At 44.2% G+C, this 14,385-nt stretch overlaps 1 protein-coding gene across 1 annotated transcript; it reads right to left on the bottom strand.

Moving 5' to 3' along the window:
- Positions 1–1,213: 1,213 nt before the first annotated feature.
- On the bottom strand, positions 1,214–12,841 carry Coil (coilin). The gene is made up of 7 exons (XM_004859799.4): positions 12,563–12,841; positions 8,723–9,872; positions 8,521–8,607; positions 8,215–8,262; positions 7,052–7,121; positions 3,730–3,818; positions 1,214–2,129 (listed from the first exon to the last, which is right to left on the bottom strand). The coding sequence occupies exons 1-7, from the start codon at positions 12,805–12,807 to the stop codon at positions 2,040–2,042; spliced, it is 1,779 nt and encodes a 592-aa protein (XP_004859856.1). The 5' UTR covers positions 12,808–12,841; the 3' UTR covers positions 1,214–2,039.
- Positions 12,842–14,385: the final 1,544 nt, after the last annotated feature.

Below are 14,385 nucleotides of genomic sequence, written 5' to 3'. Positions count from 1 at the left end.
ACAAAGCTGCGCCCGGGGATTTAGCTCAGTGGTTCCACCACCTGCCTCAAAAGTACCAAGTCCCGAGTTTGATCCCCGGTAAAAAAACAAAACAAAACAAAGCTGGTCAAGAACTGTAGACTGATTTCATCACCTTTTTCGAAGATTCTGCGTAAACTGCTGTAACCTGAAAACACACCCTGAAGGCAACACTTCTTTGCAATCTATCTTTGCTTTGTTTTTTTGTTTGAGATAGGGTTTTACTATGTAGTTTAGGCTGCCCTTGAACTCATTATGTAGCCCAGATTGGCCTTGAACTCTCAGCGATCCTCCTGCCACAGCCTCCCAAGTGCTGGGATTACAGGTGTGCACAACCATACCCTGCCAAGCTGTTTATTTTTTGAGACAGGCTCTTACTATCTGAGGTTGGCCTCAAACTCATGACCCTCCTGGTCAGCTGAGGTTATAGGTATGTGCTAGCACACCCAGTTTGACTACTATCTGAATTTGTTTTTCAAACCCTGGAAGAAAAGTATGGCCCAAAGAAACTCTCTGCCAAGATCGAACTCATTTCTTAGTTGGTGTATGAGAGTGGGAGTACTGGAGGCTGAACCGAGGCCTTGGCACTGAGTTAGATCACTAGTCCTTTCATAATTTTTAATGTTGAAACAGGGTCCCATTAAGTTGCCTGGGCTGGGCTGAAACTCACAACCCTCCTGGCTCAGAACCCCAGAGTGCAGGGATTACAGGTGTGTGTCAGCACACCCCGCTCCTAATCTCTTTTTGGAGAGTACTTCGCATTTAAATCAATACCTACACATTGCTTTTTGCAGCACTGTGGATCGAACCCAGGGAGATCCACATGTACAATGGGCAAAACCCCTACCACGGAGCCACATCCCCACCACAGCTGCACACTATGATCCACACCCATGTTGTGTCAATTAAAATCGGAAGGCATCTTCATTCGGCCAAGGACTCCCGATCTGATGCGCTCCACTGGATCAGACTGTGAAGTCAGACTCTTCTGCCACAGCAAACCTACTTGCTTGGAAAAATGACAACCTCTTGGATTACTGTAAACCAAGACAGCCGGGGAGGGATTTAGCTCAGTAGTTCCGCCACCTGCCTCGAAAGCGCAAGGTCCCCAGTTCGATCCCCAGGACACACACAAAAAAAACACCAAGTCAACAGTTTGCAATACTCAACTAAACATGATGGCTCAGCATGGATATTAAGTTCAATATGACTTTATTTAGAGATCTGCAAAGCTGAAGGAGGGATCTGATCTTTTGTTAAAGCAATTTTCACATCATATATTTAGCCATTTTGGTCTCTGAGTAACAGAAGAGGCAATTTCTCTTCCAAATCCTCACTCCGGCACACTGAGCCAGGCTCTTGGCTCAAGATAAACCACTCCCTGCTCACGGGGGGCACGGCGAATCTTCTCCCCGGGGTGCACCACCCGCTCTCCTCCCAACACACACAAGGTACTGTTTTCACTGCTCCACACAGGTCCCTGAGAATCCTTAATTTTTAAGTGGAGAAAAACATGAAAGGATTCCTTAATTCATTGCTGGCAACAAATCCAACTGGTTGTTAATTCTTGGCAACTGCAAGTATAAAATACTTGAAATTTATAAGATGTTCCACATTTAATGGAACTCAAATGTTAAAAAATTAGGTGAAGCAACATGTTTTAATTTTTTAAAAATGTTACTTGATAAAATTTACTGAGACAAGATATGCAGCCTGTTCTTGTACTTAGTATTACAAACTGATGACCAATACTTCAATGGTCAAAAAAACAAAGAAACCAAAGATAAAACAATGCCTGGGGGAAATGTTATGTTTTAAATTTTGTTAACTGAAGTTAATCTGAAGGAAAAAATGGTCTACAAACCAACACCCAATTTTAAATGATGAGGTAGATTTTTTTCCCTATACAGTAAAATGAAGATAACAAACAATACACACAACTTCTAAATCCTCTTAAAAATAAAAAACCTCACATTGCAGTCACTTTCACAGCAAGACATTTATAAGCCTCGGGGTGGAGGTCATGCTCTGATAAGCTCAGTACTGGAGGTGTTACTTGGAGGTTCAATAATCAGTCTTGGATCAATCAACTCTCTCCAGAAAACAGTGATCTGAAGAAAAATACAAAATATTCGGTTTAAGCACTTCATTTTGAGGTCATACAGGTTTTTTTAATGTAGGTTTTAGTAAGTTACAAAATTTTAGGTTAGTCAAGTAAATTTCCATTTGTACAGAATAAAGAACTAAAATAATTTAGTACCATGAAATTGAGTTCAATTAGAGTATAAGAACTCACCTAGAATGCAGCTATATTTTACATCAAACGTATTTCATCTTTCTTTGGTTTACAGCAGGGGTTATAGTGGCTGGAGAGCCCAAGTACTGTGGGAGGTTATAAGGCGCCAGAATTGGCCCTGTGGATCGGGGGCCTGCAGACCCCTGGGAGATGGAGGTGGCCCAAGTTGGCATCAACAGGTTACTGAGGCTTTTTCCGCAGCTCTGTTCTTCCTGTTCTAAACTGCCTAAAAACGGAACTGCTACAACTCACGGAGAAAGTAAGGCACCCTTGGCCACATGGATGGCTAATCGGCGCCATCTAGTGTCAAAAAGTCAATTACGAGCTTTCTCGTGTACTTCAGGCCTCTGTTTAAAGAACAGGGGACTGTCTCCAAAGTTTACTTTCCAATCCAGTTTTCTAGGAATAATTTCAACAAAAAGTAGAGCTTATATTCGCAAATAAAATACAGGAGACTGGACCAAATGTGTCGAGCCTACCAAAAACCCTTAAAATGTACTTCTGGGATAAACCCCTAAGAGTGTCACCTACCTTTAAAAATGAAAGAAAGCATAGTCTGGTTAGGGTTTCTGAAAGTTTACAACTCAAGACAAAATGTGAGTTCTCAATATCAAAATTTACAAAACAATTAACATCACATTCCAAGTACGAGCACCTTAACAGAGCATTTTCTTTCTTTTTTTTTTTTTTTTTGGTACCAGTGATCGAACTTAGGTCCTTGCGCTTTTGAGGCAAGCGCTGGAACCACTGAGCTAAATCTCCAGCCCAAGAGAGCATTTTCTTAAGAATAAATTCTATTTACAAGCCAGCCATGGCTAGCAACTCTGGTAGTTTATCACCTGAAAAAAAGTCTAAACCATATACTGTACTTCCTAAAACAGCAATTTAAAGGACAGAATCATCCTTCTTTGCCATTCTTTACACTACCCCTGCTCTCACAAGTCAGAACTGCAGGGGTGCAGTCGCTGCAGGGCACACAAGGGAGACTTGAGGGCCATTCAGGGTCTGTTTCTTGATCTGAGTCTGGTTCTGTGTGTGTGATCGCCTGGGAAAACCTCAAACTATACACTCTATGCCCTTCTCCAAATGGTATATGCCAATGGAGTGCTGGGATTACAGGCATACCACCATGCCCTGCCTAACTATAATTTTAACTCTATAATTTTTAACTCTACCCCTGTGTTGTCTGGGCACCTTTCCACATAGCCTCTTTGGGGTCCCTGGTGGCACCCTGATTTGGCAGCTGGCACTTGTTACTGCTACTCCACAGGGAATACGAGATGCCCCCAGGGCCTAGATCCTTGGCAGTTTATACACAGGGAGTCCAGGGAGCTGCAGGATCACCTTCCGTACCCCAGGTTATTCGGCAAAGGAGAATGCCGGACCAAGCAACATGGGAAGAGATTCGCACCTACCCTCCTCTCCTGCATCACAGCATACTCCACCACCTCGGTTCCATTTTCACTGTGATAAACCAAGTCAAATTTCCCAGGTTCCTTCACAGCTGAAACCAGAAGGGAAGGAGGAAAGGCAGTAAGTCATTTCTTATGCAGTGCATGGAGAATTTACATCACTGGGAAAATAGTCACAACAAACCCAACTGCTGTGAAGGCTGGAAAGCACAGAGCATTCAGTCACAGAAGGCTCTCAGAGAACCCTGTCCCAGCAACAGTGAGCTTCCTGGCCATTTATCAGAGACAACTTGTCGTTCAACAGAAAGAAAGGAGCTTGAACTGTCACTAGTACTCCCAGAAAAGAATGTGGAGCAACAAGATAATCCCCAAAGATAACTGTTTCAACAAGGACAGTGACATGAAAGGGTGCCCTCTCCTCAGAAACCACACACGCCTACTACCTGGAGCACACTCAGGTTTCAGCCTTGCCCACTAGTATGGGCTCAGAAAAATGACTGTGCAAGTTGAAACCACACCTGGCAGTCTTCATAATCCACAGGGAAAATTACGATTCTCTGACAAACTAAAAATTTGCCATCAAAATATTAAAAACTTTTACTGTATAAGGAAATTAAAAAACAGTAAAAGTATTTTCATGCTACATATTACTTCTCAGGATAGTTGGGACAATGCTTGTGGTCTGGTTGTGAACCATACAATGCCAAGTGAGCACCTTTCCCACGCCTTGAGGAATCATCAGGTTTGGATCAGCTTCCGGCATTTTTATCCTTTGAGCATCTAACATCATGAAACGGTTCTGAAAGTCTGGGTTTTTTTTCACTTTGTGGGCTCTTTGTGAAGATTTTAGCTGGTGTCACTTCTGGGAAAATTCGCAACCTCTTCATTTGAGCCACTGTCCTCAATTTTGTCAGGAAGTCATGGAACCAACAGCAATGGCAGCGTTCCCACCATTTGCTATTTCATCTGCAACTCCTTAAATTCCATTTGTTTTTTGATTTTTTTTTTTTTTTTTTGGTACCGGGGATCAAACTCGGATCCTTGCGCTTGCATAGCAGGCAGCAAAACCACTGAGCTAAATCCCCAGCCCCTTAAATTCCATTTGTATGCACTTCCAATTGCCTTTTTGTTTCTCCACTGAGCTTTCACCTTTGTGGGATAATTCTCTATTTCAGTTATCCGTTTGATGAAAATGTGCATTTACCATCTGGAGACAGGGAGGCAGCACACTCACCCAGCACACTGCTGCCTGCTCACAGATGCGAGATGCACAGCGACAGATCCCTGCTGGACTTTGAAAGGAGAGACGGGAATGGTCAGCGATCACGATGCACTGCCTACTTGGGGCTCACTGCCTGCACTTATCAGTACTTCATGTGGTTACAGTGAACACATCGGGATTGTTGGGGGACTGGTGCTATTGAAACCATGGCAACTAAAATTCACATTTATCAGAACCATGCGAAGCAAGGACTGCTTGTATTTCTCAGAGAGAGGCACTAAAGTCATTTATTTCACAGGGCCCAAAGGAAGAAACTGGATGTCACCACTGTCAATCACCTGACAAGCAGCGATTGGGTTGTCTGTGGAATTTGGCCATCAACAAACCTCTCTGTCCACCATTCCTAAAAATGAGGGCTTCTACAAATGAGACCATACTGGAAGAAAGCTGGAAAACCGGTGTAAATGCCTCTAATCATTTAATTCGTATCATGAAGGGACTTTGCTGAAAACTCTTTTCACTCATTTCTACTGAAATGGTCTATCTTTTACTATGTTACTAATCAAAAACAGAAACAATTAATTGCTTTAGAGTCTGCTGAATGAAAAGGGCTATCTTTGCTCTCGGGCTGGGGACCCCACAACATATTCCAAGTTGAGCTCTCTGTAGTAAAAGCCCTTTTTTCCAGACTCTCAGAACCAGTAACTGGTGGCGGAAATCAGGGGTGACGCAGGGAGACACTAAGACAGCATGCGATTGGCTAGCACATGCGAGGCTCTGGGTTCAATCCCCAGCACCACCATACACAAATTAATCAAATAGTACATGAGAGTGTGTGTATGCGCACATCAGTCTATCCTGACTGAACCACAAAAGAAGGTTCATTTATCGATGTTTTGAAATAGAGATGAGCAGGTCTTATTAAGAGTTCACTAAGCAGAGATGTGTTTTTTTTGTTTTGTTTTGTTTTGTATAAACTATACTCTTAATGTATTGTCCACAATTTCCAGTTTTGAGATTTTCTTTTTTTTTTTGTACCAGGGTCTTTGGATTGAGCTACATCTCCAGCCCATTTTTACTTTTTATTTTGAGGCAGGGTCTTGCTAAGTCACTGAGTTGCCCAGGCTGGGTTCAAATTTGGGATCCTCCTGCCTCAGCCTCCCAGAGTGCTGGGATTACAAGCATGTGCCACGACACTTGGCTGATGTGAAGTGGTTTTTCTCTTTGGTCTCCCTGTGGGTTTCAATTCTCGCTTCAGATCCTTGCTGGGTCCCAACGACCCACTTCCCTCCTCCTTCTCCTCTTCCTCACGTTGCTATACTCCAGCATCTGGACACCAAATCTTGGACAGACTGTTTCTCTGCTGTTCACTACTCCACCATCTTCCTGAAAGTGTTTTTTGTTTGTCTGGTTTGGTTTTGAATTCCTTGAGACAGGGTCTCACTATGTAGCCCAGGCTGGCCTCACTCGAAGTGATCCTGTCGCAGCCTCTTCAGTGCTGGGATTACAGGCGTGCATCATCACACCCAACTTGAAGTAATTTTTTTTTCCTTGGTACGGGGGATCCAACTAGGGACCTTGTGCTTGCAAGGCAGGCGGTGGAACCACTGAGCTAAATCCCCGGCCCTGAAGTAATTTTTTAAAGTGATCACAAATCAAACACTTTGCAGGGCAATCTAAGTGCAGAATCTTCCAAAGTTTTTACTGAATTCCTCCCAATCTTTTACAGATGACCTGCCCACATATAATTTAATAGCACTTTTTCTGTAATGCTCTTGAGTCAGCCTTCAATTTTGGTTACCTAGAAATATTCCTTTTTGCAATCAATTTCACCAGCTTATATAATCTTTTATAAAAGAATGTAATTACAGTGATTAGAACAACTGGTCTGACAGCTTTGAGAACCAATCCAATACCACCACTTAGAAGACATTCACCCCAAGGAGCAGGAGCACACCCCGGGCTGCAGGGCGCTGACTGGCAGTGCAGAGCACCAATCAGAGACCAGACAGAGCAATGAAGAGAACGCCTCTGCCCAGGACTGTTCAGAACCCACTGGAAACATGAGGAGCCTACAGTTTTATTTGTCTCTAAAAGACTCACCAGGTAAGGATGACAGGATTTCTATATCTACTTGCTGGGTCTCTGGATTGTGGCTTAATAGTTTTCCTTCCTTTCAAAAATAAAAATCCACGTCAAATATCAGTATGTAAAACATTGTAAATACACTAAAAAAAACCACACTGATTTGTAGACATTAAAATATTTAATACGGTAAATTTTATGTGATGTGAATTTTATCTCAATAAAAATGCTTGCTTAGCATTGGGTTTGATTCCCGGCACTGTTAAAAAATATATACAGGATGATAATAATAAAAAATTTCTGCCTGAGAGCTATTATTTTCCTTCAAAGTTTAAAGTCACGGAGGGATGGACATTCAAATAAGTTTGTGTATCTAAATTGTTTAGGAAAAAAATGACTAAAAATCAAGATCAGTCTAGGGGAATGGCATATACTTGGAATGCCAGCACCTGGGAGGCCAAGGCAGGAGGATCTTGAGGCTGAGGCCAGCCTGGGCTATAAAGTGGGTTCGAAGCCAGCCGAGACTGCAAAACAACACCCTGTCTCAAAAACAGAAAAGGACTCAGGCTCAGGGCTTGGAAGTAGCTCAGTGGCAGAGCACTTGCCTAGTTATGTGCAAGAGTCTGAGTTTGCTCCCTGGCACCACACACACACACACACACACACACACACACACATCACACATGCACACACGCACACAAAATCAAGTTCATCATTTTCATTCTGTATTCTTCCTAGGAAAAAAATATTGGGAGACTTTATGGTCATATTAACAAGTTTACACTTCGATAATGTTTCTTTGTTGTTTTTCGAAACAAGGTCTCACTATGTAGTCCAGGCTGGCCTTGAACTCATGGCGATCCTCCTGCCTCAGCCTCCCAAGGGCTGGGATTACTGGCGTGTGCCACCGTGCCGGGCTTGACAATGTTTTCATTTTCTACTTTATTATATTATTTCCTTAAAAAAACTATAACATCCACTAGTATTAAATATAACTTTAGTTTTATTATAGTGACAACTCAATTTTTAACAAAATTTCTTTGTATAGACAGCATCTCACTGTATTGCCCAGGCTGGCCGTGAAATCCCTGGCTCAAGTGATCCTCCTCAGCCTCCCCAGAACTACAGGCACACATTACCATACCCAACTAACTTAATTACTTTTAAGTGAACAACCTTACCTTGTAGTCAGAGACATCAGGAGAATAATCAGATGTTAGTTCCAAAAGCTGAAAAAGAACAAAAAACCCCACGAGTGCGCCAGTCCTCTTACACTGCCCTGTTCCACGCTCTTCCCACCACCCCCAAGAAAACCCAAAGTGCCCAAGGTGTCTGAGCCCCCACTCCACCGTGAACCTGTGCGACATTGCAATTCCAGGGAGAAGGGCTTTTCTAAACACGACATATTTAACATCACTTGCTAAGAGAGTCTACTTGGAAGGGGAGCCAACCATTTTCGGTGTAATTGTTGCTGTTTTAAAATATACCTTAAATGCAATCTTTTCTCCAACTTGTGGGGCAGCTGCTAACAGTGGTAACAGACTGTAGTCCTTCTTGGGTAGCTCTACTGGATTCTGAAAAACACCATCAGTCGTGTGACTTGGTGACTGGAGAGAAAACGGGAACGCGAGAGGGGAGTCCAGATGCGCGGTGGGCAGGGGAGCAGGGCGATGCATGAGAAATACTGACCTGGATGATAGTGGATGTGTTTGTCACGGTCTCGCTTAGCGGGATGATAGTGGATGTGTTTGTCACGGTCTCGCTTAGGGGCTGCTGCTTCTGACATTCAGGGTTTTTATTTAAGACACAGGACAGAGCGTGCCCTCGTCCTCGACCTCTGCCCCGCATGCCCCGACCCCTCACCCCCTTCCAAGAAAGAAGGTCCTCTCCTCGGCCCCATCCTCTGCCGAAGCTGGTGGGGACAGACGTGCTGGGCAGAGGAACAGGAGCCTGTGTGCCGTCACTCGACTCAGAAGGCTTCCATCCTGTGGCGCCTGGAGTCTGTGGCGAGGGCCCGGGCCCCGGACAACCCCTTCCTGCCAAGAGGCCAGCTGTCTTTAAGAAGATGACCCCGCGCTCCGGCGAGCGCTTGGATGCCACATTTTCATCAACCGAATCCAAACTGGAATCTGAACTAGCCGAGGACGAGGCCCTGGTGGTCTTGCCCTTGCCAGGGGCAAGGTTCAAGGCGGCTTTTGTGCGCGGTTTGTTTGCAGCTGTGTGTTTCGTAGAGGGCCTGCCCTTTGGTAACTCGGCTGACAGTTTCTCCAAGGAATTTGCAGCTTCCAGCGGGGCCTTGCCCAGAGGATCGCTGCTCGATTCATGAGAAGACTCTGACTCTGAGGAGGACGTGGAACTGTGCTTTGCACACACTCCTCCCCCGACTTTACTTTTGGCTTTGCCAATGCCGTATCCGGCAGAGCCTTTGAGGGGACTACAGTTCGGGATGCTCCATTCTTTTACTGCCTGTGCTTTTGGAGACCTGCGATTCTTGGTCTGTTTCTTACACTCACGTTTCTCCTTCTGCAGTGACTTCCTTCTGGCCTCTCTGTCATCAACATCCACCCTGTCACAAGTTACTTTGTTTTCTCGCTTGGTTTTTTTCCTCACGGGCTGGCCTGGCACAGCTTTTGGGTCCAGATGCGAGGCCTTCTCCTGACTGCTGCTGTTCTCTTGCCTCTTCCAGTGCTTCTTTGAGAATATGTAACCTAGCTCGGTTTCTTCATCTTCCTCCAACTTAGAAGGCCGCTTCTTGGCTTTTACAGGTGAGAAATGAGTGCCGCCACCACTGCTGACTGGGACAGAAAGCTCAGGAATTGCACTCTCTTCTAACTTGACTCTGTCAAAATAGAGCAAATGCTAGAGTGAGCAAGTTCAAAAGCCTGGCTCCAGGATGAAGTTATCTATTGACTGAGATGACTCCACTAATGTCACTACCACCAGTCCAGGAGAAATGTCACATCCCCTAAGGACAAAAGACTCCTTTTGACGAAATGGTCTGTGTAGCATCACTTACAGTCAACTTTCACACGGTCAGTTTAATATCCCAAATATCAGCTGTGCCCCAAGCATTTTCTATACACGTTCTCTGATCTAAATACCATCCCAAAGTAGGTAGCTTTCATTTTACGGGCTACAAAATTACAGCTCACATGGGTAACTTCCCCAAGATTCACAGCTGGTAAGCAGCAAAAAGGCACCCAAATCTCAGTTTGTCTAACTGAAAGACTCACCATCTTTCCATTATACGTATGGCACCTCCTCTAAAAGGTGGCAATGCTAATCATCTGTTTTTTGTTTTGAATATGTGTTTCTTTTAAAATGAGATTTTATTTATTTTTTGTTTTGTTTTGTGAGACAGGTCTCACTACATAGTTAGGCTATGTAGTTCAGGCTGGCCTTGAACTTACTATGTAGCCCAGGCTGGCCTCAAATTCACAGTGATCCTCTTATCTCAGCCTCCCAAGTGCTGGGACTACAGGCATGTGCCACCATGCTTAGCTGAGATTTTATTTTTAATATGGCTAATTTTGGCAAACATGGACTCAACCTAGGGATCTCTTTACAGATAAGTGCTTAAGGAAAATGTGGATGATATATGTACTCATACATACATAATGGAATATTACTCAGCCATGAAGTCCTTCTGCCACTGTTATTAATGTTAAAAATCACTACCTCAATACTTCTCTTCTGTAAAAATGAAAATGATACTAATGACAGTACTCAGATGGGCTACTATACATAACAACATGCCTGGTTCACAGCAAGTGCTAGCTGAATGTCAGCTCTAACTTTTTTTTTTTTTAACACAACAAGTGCTGTTAGTCCTCTGACAGAGACATTGATAGGTTTTTAATGAACGTGTCCTACTGACTGAAGATAAAATTTGACAAGGAAGGTAGGGTCGAGAGGGAGGCTTCCCTCTGGGCCCCAGCAGCTCCCGCAGCCTCCCTCCTGCCTGGCTGAGGCTTGCAGTGGCCATATTATGACCTTCACGATTAGAAGCATGAAACAAAAAAACCAAAACTTCTCAAATTTAGTCTTTTCCTATGATCTTCTCCATTTACCATTGAAGCCAGCTGCAGAGATACTTTCATTTTACAGTGCAGGGGATCAAACCCAGGGTACATAGTAGGCAAGCATTCCACCACTAAGCTACATTCCTGGCCCCCAAAGACGTATATTTTGCCATATGCAATTGTGCATTTGAAGCATTTGGGAAGAATTTGCATGGCATCATGCTGTAATTATTACTTAAAACAGCTTTCATGGCTGTTTCTGACATTGTTACTTTTATAATAGAGAGTATAAATCCCAGATGATTCATAAACTGAAGTATAACTGTAGTGAGCTAGTAGCAAGTCATTAATTCATTAGGCAAAGTTTAGAAAGCAACGTTAATTGGGACATGGCCCTTAATAACATTCATATTTAAAGAGCATCTGAATTACAGAGAGTGTAGACCTAGACAATAAAAAAGGAAAAGAATTCTCCTTTCAAATTGTTATTTGAAACAGCTGAATATTACTAATAAATCACAGTGATCCTGATTTAAGAGTGAGAAATTCCCTGATGTTCTGGAGAAATTTTGTGATTCTGATATACTCTACAGAAAGCAATATTTAACAACAAAGGGAGCCAGTTATAGTGGCACAGGTCCGTCATCCTAGCTACTTGGGAGCCTGAGGCAGGAAGATTGCAAGATCAAGGCATTGTCTCACAATAAATAATAAAAAGGGCTGGGAATGAAGATAAGTGTCAGAATAATTGCCTACCTTGTCCAAGCCCCCGGGTTCAATCCCCCACACAGCAAAACAGAACAAGACAAGCAAGAGAAAGCCTAGTTCACAATTCTAGCATAATTCATCGGGTGATCAGGCCACAATTACAAATCTGATCTGAACTGACATGATCACGTCTCCTCACCTTCCTGAGACAACTCAACTGCGCATGGCAATGCTCGCTATTATTGCTCCTGGATATTCACCTCAGTATCAGTTTTTTATATTTCCAAAAGCATCTTTAAAATTATTTTGTGTGTCCCAAGTCACCGCGGAAAAGGACCCTATTTGAGGGAACCCAAAACCCCTAGGTGAGACACAAAATGACACACACCAGGAGCCTCTGGGGACATGGCAGGGTGCCTAAGGTGAACATCACGCCGTTATGGAGAAATCGCGACTGTCCCTGTCTGTCCTCCTGGTCTCCTGCACGCAACCCCGGATCAGCCCAGGGAAGCCCGGTTTTCCCGCGCAGGGAACATAGTGTGCCTCGCTGAGGGAGCATTCGCTAAACCTAGGCTCAAAGCAGCACCGGGCCTGCTCATGAGCACGAGAGCAGTCCCAGGTCTGGTCCACCCACAATCAGGAGCAACCTGGGGTGGTGGTTAAGGTGCAGATTCCTAAGACCCACCCTAGACTATATCACTCAAAGTCACTGTGGGCGCCAGTGGCGACCCCGGCGTGCGCAGGCGCGTCCGCCGCGCCACCCCCCGCCCCCCGCCCGCCACCCCGCCGCCGCGCGCACCTGAGGCAATCGTTGTCTCTCACCAGGCGCGCGCTCTCGGCGGGAGGCAACAGTCCCCCGTCCAGGTAGAGGCCTAGGAGGGCCCCAGAACTGAAGCCGAAGCGCTGGCGGATGAGACTAATGAGATCCGTGACAACTCGGCATCTGTTCAGGTCCACCAGAAGCCAGAAGACCGTACAATGTGGGGTGATTGGCGGCGGGTAGTCAAATTGAAGCCGTAGCCTAACCATCTCGAAGGCTGCCATCTTGCTCGTGCTCCACGGAAGCCGAGAGAGACCACGGGACTAGCTAGAGGCACGCCCGGACGGCCCGCCCCGGGGACGCTAACGTGCGCCACCTAGGGCTGGCGAGGGGCTACTACAGGCTTCGTCCACTGAGAGAACTGGGGCCCGGTGGACACGTTTTGTTCACGAAGGGCTAGGGAAGATTATAAATTAAATATCTTTATTCCTTTCCTGTCAGGCACTATGTGGGTTCGAATTTCGGCAAGTCGCTGTCCTGTCTTCTAAGATATTTGCTCATACATATAAAAAGTTTTAAAACAATCACTTTGAGTATAGTAAACTGCTTATCATATAGTTGAAAAAGATGTAATTCCTGAAGTATTATCAATATTGACATTTAGAAATAAAACCATTAATCACTCTTCTAAATGCATCCAGTGGAATAGCCTTTGAGAAGCAGGCGGTGGAACCACTGAGCTAAATCCCCAGCCGTGGAATAGCCTTTGATACCCACCACCATTCACTTAGAATATACTAAGTCCTTCTATTCTGATTTATTTAGGTAAATAAGAAAATCTACACCATTTCTTTACTTATTGAACTAGACTCTCCATTTCTCTTATAATACACATTCACTCCTTTAATTTCATGACAAAATATGAATTATGAAGTATATCCTCATTTAGAAGATTTAAAAAACTAAGATCACTAGCCTAGTAAATGGTAGATAGCTGGCTATCAGTAGGTACACTGAAGAAAAATTTTAGCTGGACTTGGTGGCACATGCCTCTAATCCCAGCACTCGGGTGGCTGAGTCAGGATTATCACTATGAGTTCCTGGCCAGCCAGGGCTACACTCAGTGAGTTCAAGGCCAGCCTGAACTATATAGGCAGACCCTGTCTCAAGAAAAATAAAAAGGTTTTTAAGTTTTCTTTTCCTGTGAGTCTAATCTAGCCTTTACTATTATTAATAGCATAGTATTACCATTACCATTACTATTATTAATAGCATACGGTTGATCAAAATAGCATAAAACGGCATACGTAATTATCCATAAATGACGTAGTTAATAAACATATGAAGTAAAATGGTGCCTTGTGTTTTTTTTAATTCAAGTATCCACAGATGACTATAACTACATGAGACAGAGCTCCCAATTAGCTACAATCCTATTTTGTTTTTATAGATGTACAGCCCCTCGATGATTTGTTCCTATTAGTACGTACACAAGAATTGGGGAACTTATGTTTTGACAGTCAGTTCCTTCCACTCCTTCCGTGTGATGTGCTAAAGTCACAGATATCTAGCTCAAAAGAGTATTCTCAGCAGCCAGCAGCCAGCAACTCAAGGTTCTTGTTCCACGGTACTTTAAAACACTCATTGAGAATCACCTGACTTTCAAAAACAGCTCACTCACTTTCTCAGTGTCTGGGAAGGTGTGGGGCTCACTGGGGGAAAGTGAGTTAATTGGCAGGGCAAGTACAGTTCCTGGACACAGCCTCTCGCCCCAGCAGACTCCTCAGAACCAGCGCTTACTGAACGCCCCTCACATCCTGCCCAGGCTAAACCACATGTAAAAGTAAGCAATAAGCACGCCT

This window comes from Heterocephalus glaber, unplaced genomic scaffold, assembly GCF_053883595.1.
Source record: "Heterocephalus glaber isolate CG9 unplaced genomic scaffold, H.glaber_assembly_v1.0 deba00001773, whole genome shotgun sequence".
NCBI classification, from domain to species: domain Eukaryota; kingdom Metazoa; phylum Chordata; class Mammalia; order Rodentia; family Bathyergidae; genus Heterocephalus; species Heterocephalus glaber.
This window is presented reverse-complemented; position numbering and strand designations above follow the sequence as displayed.